Consider the following 19583-nt stretch of genomic DNA (forward strand, 5'->3'; position numbering starts at 1 on the left):
ACATTTTAAAACATTTTCATCTTTATCCTCATAAAAAGTAACTAAAATCGGATTATAAAACCTTTTCACATGATATTGTAATTGTTTCCATCTTCCGCAATACTCAATACTTGACCATGACGAAGTTGGCCAACAATCATTTAATTGCCAATATAACATTCCGCGATTAATTGGCTTTAAAGTTCTCCAAAATTCGCAGCCCATTTTAATCGCAATTGATTGTTGAACTTGACTTAAATAAAGACAATGTTCGAAAGTTTTCGGCTCCTTAAAATAATGATTAAACATGTTTTTGATCAATTTATTTCCGGATTTATTTTTTTGATGATTTTCGAAACCTTTTGACTCAATATCAAATTGATCTTTAGTTAAAAACATGAATAAAGTAGGAAAAGATGGATAACTTTGATATCCAAACTCAGAACAAAAACGTGGTTTAACATCATAAAATGATTCAAAAGGTTTTCCGCCATGCCAAACTTCCCAATAATGAATATCGCCTTTGTTTTGTGAAAACCATTTTCCTTCGTAATCAAATGTTCCGTCGGAAGGTGACGAAGGCCAAAACAAACGATTTTTATCATATTTTTCAACATTTTCCTTAAGGAATTGATTAAAAACTTTATATTGTTCACGTAACCATTTTTTATAACTTTCGGTAAAATTAAACCAATTAATTGCTAAAAAATTTTCGTTGTCACCACACCAAATCACTATTGATGAATGATGTTTGTTTCGTATAAGTTGACACTTAAGTTCTTTCTTAACTTCACGTAAAAATTCTTTTGTAGTTGGATATTGTGCACATGAAAACATTAAATCTTGCCAAACTAAAACACCAAATTCATCACATATATCATATAGAAAATCGGGATAATATCCGCCGCCCCAAACACGAATCATATTCATGTTCGAATGAACGACGTCTTCAATTAATGAATAACATTTATCATATGTAATTCGCGATGGAATTGAATCAGGCGGAATGAAATTTGCGCCTTTAACATTAACTATTTTATTATTAAGCTCAAATTCAAATGTGGTTCCATAATGATCTTCATTACGATTAACTTTAAGTTTACGTATTCCAATCTTTTTGGTGATGATTTGATCTTCAATAGAAACAGAAAATTCATAAAGTTTTCGATTGCCGATTTCATAAATGTTCCACAATTCGAATTCGTTTGGAGTTATTTCGAAGGATTCGATGAATTTCATTGGATCAATTGGTTTGATAATTTTTTCATGAGTAACGCCATTAAAGTTAAAAATAAGCGATGTGTCTTCATTGGATTTATGATAGCATTGAAGATGCGCTTCTATTTTAATGCGAGGAAATTCATCTTCCCAAAATTGTTCTGCTGATATATCAACAAGATAATAATGTCTTATTGGTATGAGCTTGATGGGTTTGTAAATGCCACATGGAATAAGACATGGTCCCCAATCCCAACCTGATTGAAATTGTGGTTTACGAATTAAATTCATGTTGGGTACTTTGTTGTTCCCTTTACTATATGGATACACGTCAGGAAGAAGTCGTTCTGCACGATTATTTGCTTCTTTTGTGGGATCATGAAAGATAATTTTGATTTTGTTTTGTCCTTCAATAAGATATGGCTTGATGTCTAAATGATAAAATTCAAAGCAGTTGTTTGTCTTCTTAATGAAAATATCATTAATATAAAATGATGCGAAAGTATCAACCATTTCTAAAGATAAAATCATAGAATTATGTGAAAGGTTTGGAATTTCGAATGTCCTTTGTATTTCCCATTCTACTTGATGAACCCATTGAGTTTCATTTTCATTTGATCCAAAATAAGGATCTGGAATTAATTTTGCATCTAACAATGCGGTATGAACATCTCCAGGAACTTGCATTTGTATTTGACTTAAATTTTTTTCAGTGCAAGAAAGAAGCCAAGTTCCATTTAATGTTTGCATTTAACCAAAATAAAAAATAAACAAATTTATCGTCAAACAATAACTTTACTTAGATAAAATAATGATTAACTGCAGCTTTAAATGTTTCATTGGATTTCAAGTAGTAAAAAATAATTTGATAATTAAAAATCTCAAAATAGTTTAACTACAAAAAGATCAGCAATGTATAGTCTATTATTCTATTTTATTTAACAATTAAATTTTCTTAATCCGCTTTTTGCATATCTTCGACAAGGAAGAGTGGAAGGCAACAAAATGGGTCATCAAAGAACGACAAAACATCAATGGACTCCGAGTTAGCCATCATTTGCTTTTGTGGGTATAAAGGAACAGCTTGTGGGAGATCAACAATAGTTTCCTCAATACATGGTGATGAGAAAGTATATGACTTAGAATGAGGTATTTCTTCAGTAACTAATGGATTTGGTGTTACTGGTGAGTAATTCTTAATATGCCATTCTCTGGCAAAGTTTTGGTCCGACTCAAAGAGAGGAATATACTTGCAGAGCTCACTTAAAGGTCGAGCTGATGTCATGAAACCTATTTTCTTTAAAGATCGATTCAAATCAGAATTCGAAATTTTGAGTAATGAACAAAGTTGTCTGTTATTTACCGCAATACCGGATGGTATCCAAAAGATACCGCAAGCGATAGCTCTTCTCCATTCATTTTCACCTCCGGTTTGGATGAAATTTTTGATTTCGGAAATTTTCTCCGAAAATGTCTGTTTGCTTTCTCTGATCCTTCTCTTGAGCTCGTCGAACAAGTACTCTTCCTCGCCAATAAGTCTGATTTGATTGTTCCTGGCAAAGCCGATCTGATCTTCCATCTGTTTTATGGAAAGTGAAAAACGGTTTTGAAATTGATGATTATTTATCACCGAATTGAAAACGTTATATTGTTTTTGTGTTGGAAAATTTTTCATCAGCCTGATTTTAATTCAAAAAGTTTGGTTTGGCGGTTGAAGATTTTCCGCTGGAAATAACGGTTTATAACGAGGCAACGATTTCACAAATCCTTATCAGATAAAAGAAATCGAAATATGAAACAATAACGCTAAAAAACATGCGAAATGTATTGTTAACAAAGTTTTCTTATTTTGTTTTTGCTATGTGATTAATATTTGTAAAATGCTATCTCAATTTCAACTAATTAGATTGGTTGTTTAATTCTTTTTCACAGTAAAAAGAAATAACTGTTTTAAAATATTTCATTTTGCATTAAAAAAAATTTAATTTTCAAAATAATTTTATTTTTTCCTTTACCTTTTGATTGAATAATAACTTTTGCATTCTGATAGGTAGCATCCCACTAATTTTTTAAGGAATATTACCAAATTTATCAAATTTTTTATTCAGAATAATTTCAAGATTTTACATTAATTTTAACCAAAATTTGTTGCTTATATTGCATAAGCTATAGCTTTCATAATATGACGAGTTAAATGAAGGGATTTAAGAAATAAATTCCAAATCAATTGTTTTGTAATCTCAATTTTTTTTCAAATGATGTTTAACAACTAGTTAATATTTGCTTTTTTATTTTAAAATGATTATTGTTTTTTAATAGTCACAGCCAGAATTTTTCTTATTTTCACCGTAGTCAAACAACCGTCAAAACAAGATAGTTTTAACCGTTTTTCATTTTCTTCATTTATGACAAAATTAACATTTATTTTCGGAACCTATCCGACATCCAAAAGCAATCCTAATAATGAAATGGCGATATCAAATCTATTTGGATCAGATCCAACGATAATGCAAGCGTCAGCAAAAACAAAATCTTCTCTTCCAGAAGATTCAGCGTTTCCTGTTTATCTTGCAGCACTTAACGAACATATTAATGAACCTCTTCAGGTTCAATGGATTAGTCCATTTCATAATGCACATGTTTTAAATCTTTCGTCAGTGAAAGATGAAATGCTTCACACACTTTGGAACTTCATGGCATTTCTTCACTGGCAAATTGTAGAGCAGGATTGTACTGTCAAAGAAGGAATGCAAAACATCAAATATCTCTTATCTGATATTACCGCTCTTCATGAAAGTTTTGGAAAAGTTATTTCAAATCATAACCATCCTGTTTTCACACCACAACTATACGCATTCATGACATGTTATCATCATTACATTTGTTCTCTTTTCTTATTCCATGCATTACAAGATGCCAAAAAGCCAAGTCTTCAAATATGCAAAGCAGCTAACAGATGTTTAATCGAACTTACCCAATGCAACGCAACACTTAACAGTCTTCAAGATGAAGCTCGTGTTTATTTCTCACCAATCATATCCGGATTAATCAAATACTTCAATGGATTTATTTGCTTAAATATGGGTAAAAGCTCAATAGATAAGTGCGATTATCGCAATGGACTTGGCTATTATCAAAAAGGAGTACGATTCTTCGAAGGTAATATTGAATTGTCAAATTTTGCAACATCAGTCAATACTTCAGTATCAATGATGAAGAACGCCATAAACTCGACATTTGCGTCCGCTCAACATGAAAATAAGACGATTTGGTTTGTTGCAACAATCCCAGATCCACCAGATTATCCAGTCGCTTACAAGCTTGACATGACCAACTTCACTCCAACGCCATGTCTTCAAATCGAAAATGGCTTCAAAGAAGATATGCAAGCTCTTGAACAATCATTATTAATGCAAGATGTCGAAATTCCTGGATTAGGCCCACCCACAAAGCCACCAACATCATCTGACCCACCTAATTCATCTGGTCCTCCATCATTTGGTGGAAATAATTCAAGTGGTGCACCACCTAAATTTAATCCCACCTCTTCAAATAATTCATCAGATGGAGGAATTCCAATCTTTAACCCGACAGCAAGTATGCCACCTTCTAGCGGTGGCGCGGCTCCAAAATTCAATCCAACCAACGGGGGTGCCCCTGTTTTCACACCGTCTGGGGGTGCCCCAAAGTTCACCGGTAACAGTCAACCGCCGACTTTTTCACCTAACAATTCACAACCGTCAGAACCGAAACCGTGGACACCGCCATCGTCATCAAACAGTAACCAAAGCGGCGGCCCACCAGTTTGGACGCCACCAAGAAGCAACAGTAACCAAAGCCCACCAGTTTGGACACCGCCTGGTAATAATAATCAGCAAAATAATGCACCAGTTTGGAAACCTCCATCTCAACAAGGAGCACCACAAAACAACTCAGGCTCGTGGAGACCTCTCGGGACATCACAGCCAATCCAGCAGCCAAACTTTTCAGCACAACAGAATCAATTTCCAAATTGGAATGAAGTCCTTCAACTCAAAAATAACATAACAGCTCGATTCCAATCGCTCAGGCAAAGATTCCCGAACGTTGCGCAGGTCTTAAACGCATACGAACAGCAATTCCAGCAAGCATCAAGTAATGATAGCATCATATCAAGTACCATCCAAAACTTCCTCAACGGACAAAATATATCAAAGCAACAGGTCGACGGAATGATAGGACAGGCATCGAACTTCTACAACCAGCTGAAGAGTCGACTTGATCAAATCGAATTTCAATTTGGTGGACGATAAAGTGTCCGAATGATTTCGTAAATAAAACTCAAAAAACGCTAATTATACTTTGAATTATCTAAAAGATCATATCAATAATCATTTTTTTCTTTAATTAAAAAAATTTGGTGAAGAACATTAACAAAAAACAGAAATTCCTTAAACATTTAACTTTGGACTGACCGCTTTTTGTTATTTTTGAAATATAAAGAAACCACCGATGGATACAACTACAATCACTGCTATAATTCAATCTGATAAACCATTCACTATGTCATCTTCATATGTATTTTCATCGCCAAAAGAGAAATGGTTATCATTACTTGAAACAACATTCGTTGAAATATCAGCAGTTATTGTTTATGTAGCGTTGGCTCAACATTAGTTGTTTCGATAATACATGTTTCAATTGGTTCTTCATTTAAAAGTCCGAATATTTTAAACATTTGGATACAAGTGTTAATTCTATTGATAATATTTATTATTAGCATAATTATGAAGTCTAACTTCAGAACCTCTAAAAAACCTTATGTTACAAAATTAATGTTTTCAACTTTAAACCCAATAAATTTATAATACATTAAATCCATATAAGCACTAAATATATTGGGATAATACAGTGATGTTGGATTGTCTATGTAAACATAAATTAGTTGTGATTGAACTTCGATATTAATGTTTGCTTCCTTTATATCCACAGGTAAACATATACGAACAACTCTTTTTCGTTGTTAAATTATCATTGAAATAAACACCAAGTTCTTGAAATGTCCTATCACAAACATATTCTGAAAACAATAATATGCTTGTTGAAGATCTAGAATAATTTTCATTTGAGTTAACATATTGATCTTCATAATCAGTAATATAATATTCCGTTTGTGAAAATATTTTTTCTCCTGCAATGTTAGTGTCAATGTTTACAAGTACTTCTAGCGTAATGTTAAAAATGTTGAGGGGTACTTGTGTAAAAATACGCAGACACAGTGTACATTGTTGTTATCTGAATATAATTTTGCATAAGTTATATTTCAAGATGAATTAAGTTGTCTTGTAAACAAGAAAATCTTGTATGTAAGAACTGTGATAAAACTCAATAGGTTTTTCAACTATGTTTTTGTAAGGAATACCTATAATTACAACTTGTGCATCGCCAATATCATTAAAAGATTAATTCTTCCATTAACTGTTTTTTCTATTGTTTTACTACCTGAAATAAGAGAACTAAAATATGAATCAGTTATATTTTTTTTAAGAACCATCAATTGGATCTTCTCTAATTCATTAAAATATTTAATAAGAAAGGACAGTGGCAATATTGCCCTTATAAATTTTTTCAAATTTTGAATAACATTTTATTATAAATTGGACAATATGGAATAAAAAACGTAAAGTAATCAAAAAATCTAATCAACCGTTTATTACATTCAAACAAAACAGTTTTTTATGACATGTCACTTTTCACTCATTAGTTTTTTTGTTTCTTCAACAATTTCATTACTTTTCTCGCAATCACAATCAAATCGTGCCAATTGTAGTGCAGTTTTCATATCCCCACCTTTAGCTAATATAGTAATTGCTGTACTATGAGCTTTACATTTGATCTCAAATTTATCTGCAGCACACATCACAACACTTCGTAATTGTTCTTCTTCATCTTTACCACGCTTTTGCTCGGCAAGTTTAACCACAAATTTAGCCACTCCAACGAAATATGGAAAGAATCGATTTGAACTTTCAAGGAAATGTATTGAAACAATTGGCAAAAATTCACTCATGTAAACATTTCTACAAAGATAAACGCACCATTCGAATATGATTTTGGATATACCATAACAGTCGCAAGTAATAATATCATTTTCGATCCATGTCGTAATCAGATTTAATGCATACATCTCTTTAGATGACTCATGTGATGTAATAGCTTCTTGTAACTTAAGGTAAATAGACATTAGAAGCGGAGAACCAGGAGATGTTTTAAGATAATTTGAAAATGCGATAATTGTCGAAAGATTTTCTGACTTAAGGGAATACGCTATTTCATAAATAGGTGTTAGACAATGGCACATCAAAGGGAATGCGGCATCTGATGGAAGAGGCATCCATTTTGAAAAGTGACTTAAGGCGTAAAGTTGACACTTTTTGACATCGGTGTACGTTAACATTATACAAATTGGGGCACCGCAAACCTCCGGAATTGAGAATATGTTCAAATATTGTATGAGCTTTCTGAAAATTGAATGATAATTTTCTCGAATTAGAATTTGCTTTTTATCAGAATATGTAGTCATAAAACGAGAAAATATCCTCATTCCACAAACAAAGAAAGAAGGATAAGATGATTCAAAGAATGGTATAAATAATTTCGGTGTATTTTTATCATTAAATGTATTTGATTTATCACAAATAATAAGAATTTGATAAAGTGGATATAATTCTGGTGATATTATACTTCCTGAATTATTAATAATTGTTTTAGCCAACTTTAAAATTTTTTGATTAATACTTTTAGTTGAAATTAAATAAAGACATATAGAAGAACGATACGGCATATCAACGATCATTTTACTCTCAATTAACTGTACGATAGTGTTAACGGTCTCTCCGTCTATTTCTTTGATTCGTGATAATAAAGAATTTAATACCATTAAGCAAAATCGAAGTTTGTTTTTATTTTGTATGGTTTGTAATAAGTTTATAATAGTTTTAGTATAATTTTTTTGATGAAAAGCAATATAAAGGAAACTTTTTGCTAAATTATATAAATGTGCTTTTGAAATTTTAGGTAATGAATTTAAATGATCTAAATATTTATCAGGGAAAGTAGAAATCAATGATATCATTAAATCAGTTGGAATTGTTTCATAATTTTTAGAATATTTTTCATAAAAATTATTTAATTCAGGTGATTCACTTTTTCGTAAATAATTCAAAATTATTGATGCAAATTTTATCGGAAATTTCACATCAGTCAAATTAACCAAAATTTTCTTCTCTTGCGCATACCGAAGTAATATTGATATCGATATGGGATCATTTTTCTTAATATAATACTTTAATATTTCAAGAATTTGTTTTTCATTAAATTCAAATTTCTTAAATCTCAATTGAGTAATAATCATTGGACTATAAATTGGATATTCTTTAGCTAAATCATCTTTATCATAGTTCGTCAGCAAATATTTTTTGTTTTCGAAAGTTAATTCTTCATATTTAATTTCATCAATTTCTTCTTTAATTTCATTTGAAGCCTTAAATGCATTAAATGTTTCTAATTGTTCTTTCGTAGCATTTTCAGGATGTTCAATGATATAATCGATAAATTCGATTAAAGAATTTTTAATTTTTTTTGATTCGTCGAAGTCTTTTGAGTACTTTACGTACAAGTGACACAGAATATTTACAAATTCATAATCTTGAATCATACATAAAAGAGAAACAGCTGCTTTAATTCCATCTTTAATTTCATATGAAATGAATTTCTTATAATATTTTTCCATTAACTTTAAACCCTCTATTGGGAATAATTTCATCAAATGTTTTGCTAATAAAATTGTAAATTTCCCTTCGATTCCAGTTGTAGGAAGTTTTAATATAAATTTTAATGCGTTATAAGCAGGAGAAAGAAATATATTATAATGTAAAGAATTCTCTGATATTACGTCTAGATTTTTAGATTTTATATCAATTTTTATCATCTCTTTAATGATTTGTATTTGTTCTTCTGGTAAATTTATATTCCATGAAGTAAAACCTGAGACTTCTTGTATAGACACAATTAATATTAATAAAGCTGATGAGAATAACACTTGTAAAGGTTTAACATCGAAGTTTGTATAATCGAAATTACTTAAGAATAAAAAGACTTCCGAAAGTATATTAATGTTCTTCTTATAAAACGAATAATATTCGATTAATAAATATATTAAATATGTTAAATGTGTACATTTGTAAGTTGTAAATGAATGAATTAAATATGATAATGTGTTTAAGATTTTAATTAAATTGTTTTCATCATAAAAATCAATTCGTTTACAAAGTTCTAATGTAATCATTTCATATGTTGAAGATGTAATATATAATGTAAATAATTCTTTGACTTTCTCTGTGATTCGTTCGTTCTTGAATAAAAGCATTTCGATAAAGATGTTTAAGGTTCGTTTTAGCCCAAAAAATTGTATTATTATATCTTTCGGTATTGATTTGATAACTGTAATGGTATCGATTGCTTGGAACCAATTATCTTTGTTAATGTTGTTTAAGATTTTGTTGATCACGTTGTATAACTTTTCATGATTTACATGTGAATATAATATATGAAAACTTTTGGCAATGCCTTGTAGCGATGCGGATGAAGAATCTGAGAATTCTTTGGTGATGTTATCAGACAAAATGTCTAAAACTTGTTCACTTTTACTTGGATCATGTAAAATGTATTTTGACAATGATTTGATTTTAGCAGATTTGGTTAAAACTCCATCGGATTCATTAGGAATACATAACTCAAATGGGCATTTTAATAAATAAAATGATGGACGTGTTAAATATTTCGGATCATTTAGCGTTATTGTTTCTTCTTCGTTTTTAGTTTTGAGCGTAAGTTTGAACGTATCGTTTTCGGTTTGCGCCATTGAAATCGAGAAGTTTTTCGATTCAATCGACAAAATTTGAAAGGCGCTGTCAATTTCAGTGAAATTTGATGCGGGGTTTGATAGGATAACAAGGGAAGCCTTGGCAATGGATGTCAAATCAAGCTCATCCATTTCGAATTCAATGGATGAAAATACAAAGGCAATTAATGGTAGGTATGCTTTGTAATTGTTCTTTAATTCTACATATGAAAAGACTTCTTTCATTAATTTGATCTTATCATGATTAATAATAGTAGAAACAACTTTGAGAATGTTGCGATTTGTTGAGCTTCCTGTTGTTTCTAAAAATGATTGAAGTAATGATTGATACCATTCAAATCCAAGATTTCCTAAATTAGAAATTATGGATGATAAATGTTCAGAAAACACAGGGTCTGCTATTTTGAAGTGATGGAAAACAGGAGTTGAATTAAGAAAACTTTCTAAATAAGGATATGCAATATGATTTGAGACAAATGCAAATGACGCAGCTATGATAGCCGAGCTTTTTAGGTCAATAGTTGTATTCATTGAAATATCTGAGAATGTTTCTTTAATTAATGTTGGATAATATGGAGTTATTTTTAGAAGAAAAGAACCAGTTGATCTATATGAAGCAATACGAACATTACTTGCTTGATGTGAGGCAGCAAAGAGAAGGAATTCCCAAATGATTTTTAATGTTTTTTCTTTTTGATCATCTGCTAATGAATCAATAAAAACCGAATTCACCTTATTTTGAATATCAACTAGTAGGCGCATAATTTCATTTGGTTGCGCTTCTTCGCCTTTAAGTTGAAGCTGAAGCTCTTCTATTAAGCTCACTTCCATCATCTGCAATTCAGTACTTTATAAAGAGGTTATTGTAACCATTTTACATCACATTTCCGTAAACAAAATTTGATTTCAAATTCGATTTGTATTTTAGTGTTTATTCAATTATAGCAAGAAAGTACATTGTCCGGCTTATGTACAATCTTTTCATACGCCTTTTCGAAATCTTTTGGTAAAATTACATATCTGTTTCTTCGAACTGCATGCATTCCAGCTTCCATACAAATTGATGCTATATCCGCACCACTAATCTTATCAGGCCTTGATACATAATCTTCCAAATCTACATCCGGACTTAAATTCATCTTATTAGTTAATACTCCGAAAATTAATCTTTTCTGTCTTCTGTCCGGAAGAGGGAATTCTATCTTTCTATCAAGTCTGCCGGGTCTTAACAATGCAGGATCTAATGTATCAGCTCTATTTGTAGCCATAATGACTTTAACGTTGGTCGTCTGATCAAATCCATCCATTTGTGCTAACAATTCCATTAATATCCTTTGGATTTCTCTATCACTTCCATGCTCAGCGTCAAAACGTTTTTGGGCGATTGAATCAATTTCATCAATAAATATGATGGAAGGTGCATGTTCACGTGCTAATCGAAATGTATCACGTACCATTCTTGGACCTTCTCCTAAGTATTTTTGGACAAATTCACTACCAGCTACTGCAATAAATGCAGCAGATGTATGATGTGCAACTGCCTTGGCTAACATTGTCTTGCCTGTGCCTGGTGGACCGTATAGAAGTACTCCTCGTGGTGGATCAATACCAATTTGTGTATATAAATCTAAATGTGTAAGTGGTAATTCGACTGCTTCACGAATTTCTTGTTTTTGCATATCAAGGCCACCGATGTCTGCGTATGTAACATCGGGTTTCTCTTCGATAATTTGTACTGCTGTTGTTCCTTCGGGTGGTAAAACATCGACAATAGAATGCGCAACACGATGAAGCGCAACACTTGTGTTTGGCTTCAGAAGGCGACGGTCGATGGTTTTCATGACTCTGACAAGTTCATTTGAATCAATTAATGCATAATTTGGATCAACCATTTCGGAAAAGTTACCAACTTTAAGAGGAACGGATTGAATGCATGTGACTTCGTCTTGTGCTCGAATTAGTTCACGTCGAAGATATCGGATTTCATCTTTGATGTATTCTTCTTTGATGTTAAGTAGCTCGATTTCGTCTTCGAGCTCTTTCATGCGGTTGTATTGTTTGATGGACTCTTCTTGTTCGGATTTTGCTTCTGTGCTCATTTATGATCAAATGATATTGTCATAACCGTTTTATAGTTGGTCAAACAAAAAAAAATTGGAAATTTACATCAATACAATAAAAATTGCATTTGTTCGAATTATATAATGTATTAGAATTAATACTTATGCTAGTTGTTGCCAAAAGAAAATGAAATAGTTATAATGTATAATTTATCTCATTGAGTGATTGTTTACATGAACAATCTCAAAAAGAAAACTCTGAATCATTAAATAAGACAAATTATTTTTTTTCTATTTTAAGTAATTTTTTTTTAAATATTTCTGACTAAAAACAATGGGAATAAGTAATAAACAAAGCAAAATCGACAAATAAATGTTTTACACTAAATAGCTCACGAATTCTTTACCCTATGAACAAGCACAGCTATCATGAAAGCAATAAACGCTGCTCCAATTACAGCGCACACTGCAATTCCTGCGTACACGCCTGGGTTTCTCCACACGACGACATCGCCATATTCGAACACGGTGAACTTCACTCTTGGGTTTGCATCTGTACTCATTTCTAATTCATATTCCACCGTTATATTATTAGTTCCTTTCTTTAAGCTCAATTCTTTATTTGGTGCATTAAATTGTATATCACCGCTTTTTCTATTTCCGAAGTATCTACAATCGGAAACATTCGTAAACTCCAAATATTCACCGCTACTTAAGCTCATGTTATAAAATTCAATTTGTTTACCATTGACTTCGACTTTAGCGTTCTTTAAATATGTTGTAACAATTGGCAAAGCCTTTATTGGAGAAATGTACACAGTACAACTTGAATTCGCCGGAACATTATTCATGTATATATTCATTGTTCCAATATGTTTAAAATCGGATCCAATTATATATACATTTCGATTTAAAGACGCCGATTTATAAGGCCATTCGAAGTCATCGAATCGTTCTGCATCTCTTTCGATTAAAGGAATTTCAATATATTTCCAACCAACGAAATCGATAACGACATAATATTCGTTTGATGATGATGAATATGTTGTCGGAGAAGTTGGCTGAAGATTTAATACTTCTCCTTTACCATCGCCGTATATCCAACAACAAATTCCGCGCTTCGATATATCGACAATTGTACCCAAAGATTTCGACATTTTGATCCAAGCGCCTTCAGTTACATAATTGTTATTAGTTGCAACTATTTTAAGACTTGTTGATGATTCTTTAACAATAGTTTTTTCTATTGTTACTTTTGCTGTTACATTCGTTTTTGTTTCGATAGAGAACTCTGTTGATGAAGTACACGATGCTAATAAAATCGAAGACGTGTTACTGTACGGAGTAACAGAAAAAAGGGGCTGAATACGGAATCTTAAGTTTTGCTTCGAATAAGGATTTTCGATAATAGAAAATGATTTTTTCTTTTGCGTGAGTATTTTTGAAGGATATTTAGCTCTATAAATATTCCAAATTCCATCGTCAATACTTCCTTCGATGTGAAACTCTTCTTTTGGTTTTTTGAGGATTTCTTTTTCTTCATTTGTTAATATTTTCCTTCTTCGTAATGTTTCCCATTTCTTAAATGTCTCCATAAGGTCATCTTGTTTACCATTTGTTTTAGTTGTTGGCGATAACCCTTGGAAAGATGCTGAATAATCATTAGCTGTTGTCTTACAACACATATATTCGAACTCATCTATTAATTGGGAATAACATCCATCGGATTGTCCATTTAATGACCACCAGCCCATTTGTGATGGCAATAAATATATTTTGTTCTTGTCATTATATCGAATGTGTTCGTCGACAAAGTTTTTATAGCCCCAATAAGGTCGATCGAGTGCTCCAACGCGACTATGGAATGTCCATGATGATGAATCCCATGAACTCGCTTCGATACTTCCATGTGTATTTTGGGCATAAAACATTGCTCTCCGCATTTCTCGTGTTCCTAATGATGTGTTCGGCATCCCTTCAATGCCATCATGATAAATATAATCAAATCCTAAATTGTATAAGTTCCCAATGTTTTGCGCTATTTCAGTTACAAGTGTCGAACCTAATTCAGGTTGAAATGTGTTATAACGAACATGTAAATGTGCTAATTGCTCTGATATTGTATGTGATGACGCTGTAGTACCAAATGCGCCACGAACACAATTACTAAATCCATAAGGAGATTGTGTTAGTAATCCGCCATATTGAATGAGTTCATTCCCAATTCGAATGACATTTCCTTTACCGCTATATGTAAAAACAGTATCAAAAGTCTTTTCGGGTGCTGTCGTTGTATATATTGTCGTGTCGGTACTAGAAATTGATTTAGAAAGTTTATACACATAATCTTTGGCCAAACGTGAATCAGGTATAGGCGTAAGATATGAATCTCTTTGATCAATAGCTCCAGAAAGTGTATGCAATCCTACAAGTAAACCTGCCGCATGAATTTTATCGATAACAGCTTTAACTCCTGCTGTGCCGTTTGGGAATAATGATTTACTTGGCTCATAATGTCCAAGTGTTTGATATGCGGCTGAAAAATGTATCATTCCAATCCCATATTTTAAGGTCATGTTAATCCATTGATCAACATTAGCTTCACTAACACTTGCAAATACATATGATTCTGATGCTCGTGAAGAATCAAGTGCAAAGGGACCGCCATGTGGTGATGTGGGAAATCCTTCAGAAATTACCATCTGCTGAAGTAAACTTCTGAAAATGGGGGCTTTGCCAACGGTTACAACACATTTTGGCTCGTCTCTGAGTTCGCCATTTAAAAATGCCCAATTAATATATGATGTAACTGAAGCTACAGTGGTAGGTGTACCATTTAATGTGTGTAAACCAATACCATAATCATTATTCATATGAACACCTGATGAGGAACTCGAAGTCCCATTTGGAAAAGATGTGACAAAATATGGAAACAAAAAACGTGTATCTGAAGTAACAGAGGTCTTGAGAATCTCAAAGCAAAAATGAGTGCTTTTGGCTGAAACTTTAAATATGATGTAATTGTCTGAAGTTGACGCATTGATTTGCACATTATCTGAAGTGACAGAAACTACTTGCGCTGCTTTTGTAGGAACAGTTTTGAGATATGCCATGGCACCAGAACCATATACAAAATTTGTTTCTAAATCTAAGATTCTATGTTTCCCAGAACTGTTAAAATCAATTCTGGCGTAAGAATTTGTAAGTGATGCAATAACTTCATCGCAATTCATGAGATAGAGATAACAAAGAAAAAACATTTCGAAAAGATGCCTCCAAAGTCAGCTGTAATGAAACTTTTTGAATAACACGCAACTTTTTCAAATGTCGATTTTAACCCTTGTCGGTTGGGCTGCCTCACAAAATTTTGTACGATAGAACGTTAATTTTTACATTGGCAAAGCTTTGCTGTAACGTGATATATTGAGTTTTATTCCATCTCATTATTTAACACTTAATAACATTTGATAGGAATCAAAAAATAATTTTTTAATCTCCATTATTATAATTCAATTGTCATTCAATCATTTATAAAGTCAAATTTTCATGATAAATTTGTTTTAACAAATCATTATAGAATCATTATTAAATGTATAAGTTTATAATTAAATTAATGTTAATTTTTTACTCGAGCTCATTTGTTGTGATTTTATCATATTTTAATTGAATTGGAATTTTTTCGTTTCCTTGTTCAACACAAAAGTACTTTAGTTGGCGCGTTCTTTAACTTGAATATGGATCACAAATATAAAATGAAAGAAAGCATTTTTATTTATAAATAAAAGATGGTCAAATGATGTCAATAATTTTTATTTGATATTTGAATAGTTCTGAAAACGTTTACTCTTAAACAGACTTGTGATATGAAATGAATTTTACATGAAAAATGGACCTCCTCCCCAGCAAAATATTGGTGGAATGCAACAAAATTTCCAGCCAAATGGAGGGTATCAAGGTCAAGGGAGCAACGGCCAACCTTTGCCAAATGGACAGCAACAACAACAACAGCAACCCCAAATATCACTTTCTGCTTTAGGCATTAATGGAATTCAACAATTACCTAACATTCTCAAAGCAAATATCGCTTTATTAAATGCCATGAAAAACCAAAATCAAATGCGAACAATGCCCCAAGGGGCACCCCCACATCAGCAAGTTGCAAGACCTACTCTTCCTGGAGGAATTGGAATTCCGCAGCCACGCCATCCTCCACCTCCCCCGAAAGAACCAAAACCTGCTCCTCCTAAAGCTGATGTTGTAATTCGTTCTCTTCCACTTGAACACCATATACAGCAATGCTGTCTCAACAGATCATTTATCGACAGACGTGTTCAAGTCGAAAAAATGTTTTCGGACAAATTCCAAGTATCTTTTCATTTTACAGATAATGCAATAATGCTTCTTGCCACTGCCCTCAAAGCACGCATGATGTACGTTGTTAAAGAATGCGTTTGGTACTGTAAGTTAAGACGTCAACAAACATTTCCTCCCGAAAGATTGATTATAGATGTTCCAAGAGCTCGATTTTCGTTATTAGAAGCAGAACGAGAAATCGTTGCAAATAAGGAATTAATAATTAAAGAGCAAAAAGCGAATCCAGATGTAACTCTTGATCGTTTAAAAAATGAGGCTCTACAAAGTATTACATCACAAACGCCTATAAAACAAAGAGAAATGATTCCACAGACCACAAACGAGGCTGATGATGATGCTCCTCAAAACTTTTCTAGAATCAATGAGCTATCGATGCCCATCAATCAACCGGAGACCGTTACACAAGAGGACGTTAACGCGTTTATTGAAAACGATATGTTTCTATCGGCTTCGCAGTATCGGAGGAGCTTCGCGATGCAAAACTTTAAAATTTAATAAATAAACTGTACGTCTAAAATCCATGGAATTTGGTGTGTTTCTTCTAACTATAGGTTGTTTATGTTCGAAACTCAAAAAAAATAATACATTTCTTTATATTGATAACTTAAAATCTGTTAATTTTGGTGAAAATTTGTATAAAATTGGAGATGCAGCTTCTCTTGGATGTGTTATTTTTTTATTTTTTTTATTTTTTATTTTTTTATTTCTCGGCATCCTAATGACCAAATATCTGTTTTAAAATCATATGATAAAAAATGAATGATTTCTGGTGAGAAATATAATGGAATACCTACACAACTTTGTCATTTTTGAAGGAGAGTTTCAAGAACTCTAACATTATCAAAATCACATATTTTAATATGATCATTCTTATCATGTAAAATGTTTTCTGGTTTTAAATCTCGATGAATGATTTTATTTTCATGAAGAAATTGAATCCCTGTTAATATTTGATGAAAATAATGAATAACTTGTGATTCTGAAAAATTACAGCCTTCTAAGTATTCCATAGCAACACAAATGTTTTTCTCTGTTTCAAAAACTTCATGGATTTTGACAATGTTTGGATGTCCTATTCATCCAAAAGTTTCATAATGTTTCTTAATTTCTTCTCGCTCTTCTGAAAATTCAAATAGTATTTGTATTTTTTAAGTGCATATTTTTCTTTTGTATTAACTTCTTCTACTAGGCTAACTTTCTCATATGACCCGTATCCAAGAAATCGTATTTTATATTATATTTTCCATAATTAAAAATAAAAAGAAACATGTTAACTTGTATCAAACTTTTTGTAAATAGGCAAAAATATTTTGAAAAGTTTACATGTTCAAAAAATTGTTTACAAATAATATAACTACATTTATAAATGGCTAAGACCCCATTTTTCTTGTTTTTTTGTAATTTATAAATAATTTTGTACACATACATGGCATAAATGTCAATCAAAAAGTGTTATAGTTTATTTTGGAGAAAATATGATTCAAACAGTTCGAACTTAAGTTCTTTTCCCTTTGAACATCAAAGGGAAAAATAAAAGCGAGTTTTACATTGCGTCAAATAGTAATTAATTTAATTAAAAAATAAATCGTTTATTAGTAAAACGAACCTGCTTTTTTTATACAATAATGCTATCTGAAAGCAGCACTTCTTGTATATCGTCGTATTGAGGTTCTTGCTCTAAATTACTTTCACAATAATTTAGATTCATTGGACGAGAAGGACGGTTGAGTGAGCGACCCAATATTGCTGGGTCCTCTGCAAAAAGAGCATCATTTGACTTGTAGATTGGTGCATCAAAGATATTACAACAGGACTGCGGCATATTGGATCGCAAAAAAAAAACAAATGCGATCAAAATCAAATTGAAATTTGATACAAACCGAAATACTCACAGAAATACATAACCGATTATTTGTATCGTCATGGTTTGAAAAATTTTTTTACAAAAAAGAATGAATAGTTTACAAAAGGGTAAATAATGGTAAATTTAACTAAAAAAAAATACAAAAACATTATTTAACGAATTTAATTTGTTAACAAATTGTAACAGTATAACCAAATAGTTATCTCATTATCAATTACTTTATGTCTGAAATGAGTCTTTATAACATTGATCAATTATATTTCTTGAATATTGGTAATATTTTCAATTTGAGCACATCCATAGCTTTATAGACAGAACAATACCTTGGGAAAATTATTTTGTTGATCATTTTATAGATCATGTGAATTAAAAATTAATGAATTTTTTTGCTCAAAATTTAATTTAATCTGAGACTTGATTCGGAGTTTAGATTCCAAATATTGCGACACCATTTTCTGTTCAAAGCTGTAAAATATCATCGTTCCGTTTTCAAAAGAAAATTGACAAATATTCTGAATGTATCGTTCTATCGTTATTTCCAATTTTTGGAACGCACGTTTAAAAGAGCGACCGTTATGAAATAAATGACTTTTTTTAATTAACGTTTTCCATATTTGATGGCTGTTTTAAAAAAACTCGCACTTTCGATATATTCCTCACTCCTTCCTCATCAAGAAGGGATTAAAAGAATACAGTCGCTTGTGCTTTGGCATAAGCCTGTTTTTTCAGTAATTCAATTGCTAATTATCGAATTATTATTTTTCATAATTTATAAACTTCCATTCTCAAAGATTTGCAACATCATCTTAACGATTGGTAGCATTGTTTTGTTCCATTGCGTTTATACTGCTTTTCCTTCATTTCTCAATAAAATATTTTCTTTCCAAATTGAGGAAAGACCACCTGAAGATCCTCGAAGAATACGTTCCGTCAAAGAAGTTTCTGCTTATCTTTGTACATGTATTTCATATGGAACAAAACTTTTGGAACTTGCTTTCTCATCAGTTACTGATTCCAGCCTTTTCTCCGTTATTTACGTCATCTTTATATTAGTTGTTTTCTTTATTTTCACATTCTTTATTGGAGATTTTTGTGTTTTGTGGATCGTATTTCATCTGATTTTTGTTCTTCCGGGAATTGTCCTTTTGCCACCAGTACAAAATTGGCTGAATGATCCAGAGCTCAA

General features: G+C 31.7%; 6 protein-coding genes across 6 annotated transcripts; 2 read left to right on the plus strand and 4 right to left on the minus strand.

Annotated features, from left to right (window-relative positions):
• Positions 1-2152: 2152 nt before the first annotated feature.
• GO595_002440 (potassium/sodium hyperpolarization-activated cyclic nucleotide-gated channel 1) lies at positions 2153-2776 on the minus strand (the record flags this gene model as incomplete). Its single annotated transcript, XM_067915350.1, has 1 exon — positions 2153-2776. The coding sequence occupies one exon, from the start codon at positions 2774-2776 to the stop codon at positions 2153-2155; it is 624 nt and encodes a 207-aa protein (XP_067777377.1).
• An 826-nt stretch (positions 2777-3602) lies between these two features.
• GO595_002441 (uncharacterized protein) lies at positions 3603-5489 on the plus strand (the record flags this gene model as incomplete). The annotated part of the gene is made up of 1 exon (XM_067915351.1): positions 3603-5489. One exon carries the CDS (start codon positions 3603-3605, stop codon positions 5487-5489), a length of 1887 nt encoding a protein of 628 aa, XP_067777378.1.
• A 1433-nt stretch (positions 5490-6922) lies between these two features.
• GO595_002442 (uncharacterized protein) lies at positions 6923-7633 on the minus strand (the record flags this gene model as incomplete). Its single annotated transcript, XM_067915352.1, has 1 exon — positions 6923-7633. The coding sequence occupies one exon, from the start codon at positions 7631-7633 to the stop codon at positions 6923-6925; it is 711 nt and encodes a 236-aa protein (XP_067777379.1).
• A 3401-nt stretch (positions 7634-11034) lies between these two features.
• On the minus strand, positions 11035-12198 carry GO595_002443 (26S protease regulatory subunit 6B-like; the record flags this gene model as incomplete). Its single annotated transcript, XM_067915353.1, has 1 exon — positions 11035-12198. The coding sequence occupies one exon, from the start codon at positions 12196-12198 to the stop codon at positions 11035-11037; it is 1164 nt and encodes a 387-aa protein (XP_067777380.1).
• A 353-nt stretch (positions 12199-12551) lies between these two features.
• On the minus strand, positions 12552-15419 carry GO595_002444 (uncharacterized protein; the record flags this gene model as incomplete). Its single annotated transcript, XM_067915354.1, has 1 exon — positions 12552-15419. One exon carries the CDS (start codon positions 15417-15419, stop codon positions 12552-12554), a length of 2868 nt encoding a protein of 955 aa, XP_067777381.1.
• Positions 15420-16038: 619 nt separating this feature from the next.
• GO595_002445 (uncharacterized protein) lies at positions 16039-17028 on the plus strand (the record flags this gene model as incomplete). The annotated part of the gene is made up of 1 exon (XM_067915355.1): positions 16039-17028. One exon carries the CDS (start codon positions 16039-16041, stop codon positions 17026-17028), a length of 990 nt encoding a protein of 329 aa, XP_067777382.1.
• Positions 17029-19583: the final 2555 nt, after the last annotated feature.

Source organism: Histomonas meleagridis, assembly GCF_020186115.1.
Source record: "Histomonas meleagridis strain 2922-C6/04-10x chromosome Unknown contig_18, whole genome shotgun sequence".
Lineage (NCBI taxonomy): Eukaryota > Parabasalia > Tritrichomonadida > Dientamoebidae > Histomonas > Histomonas meleagridis.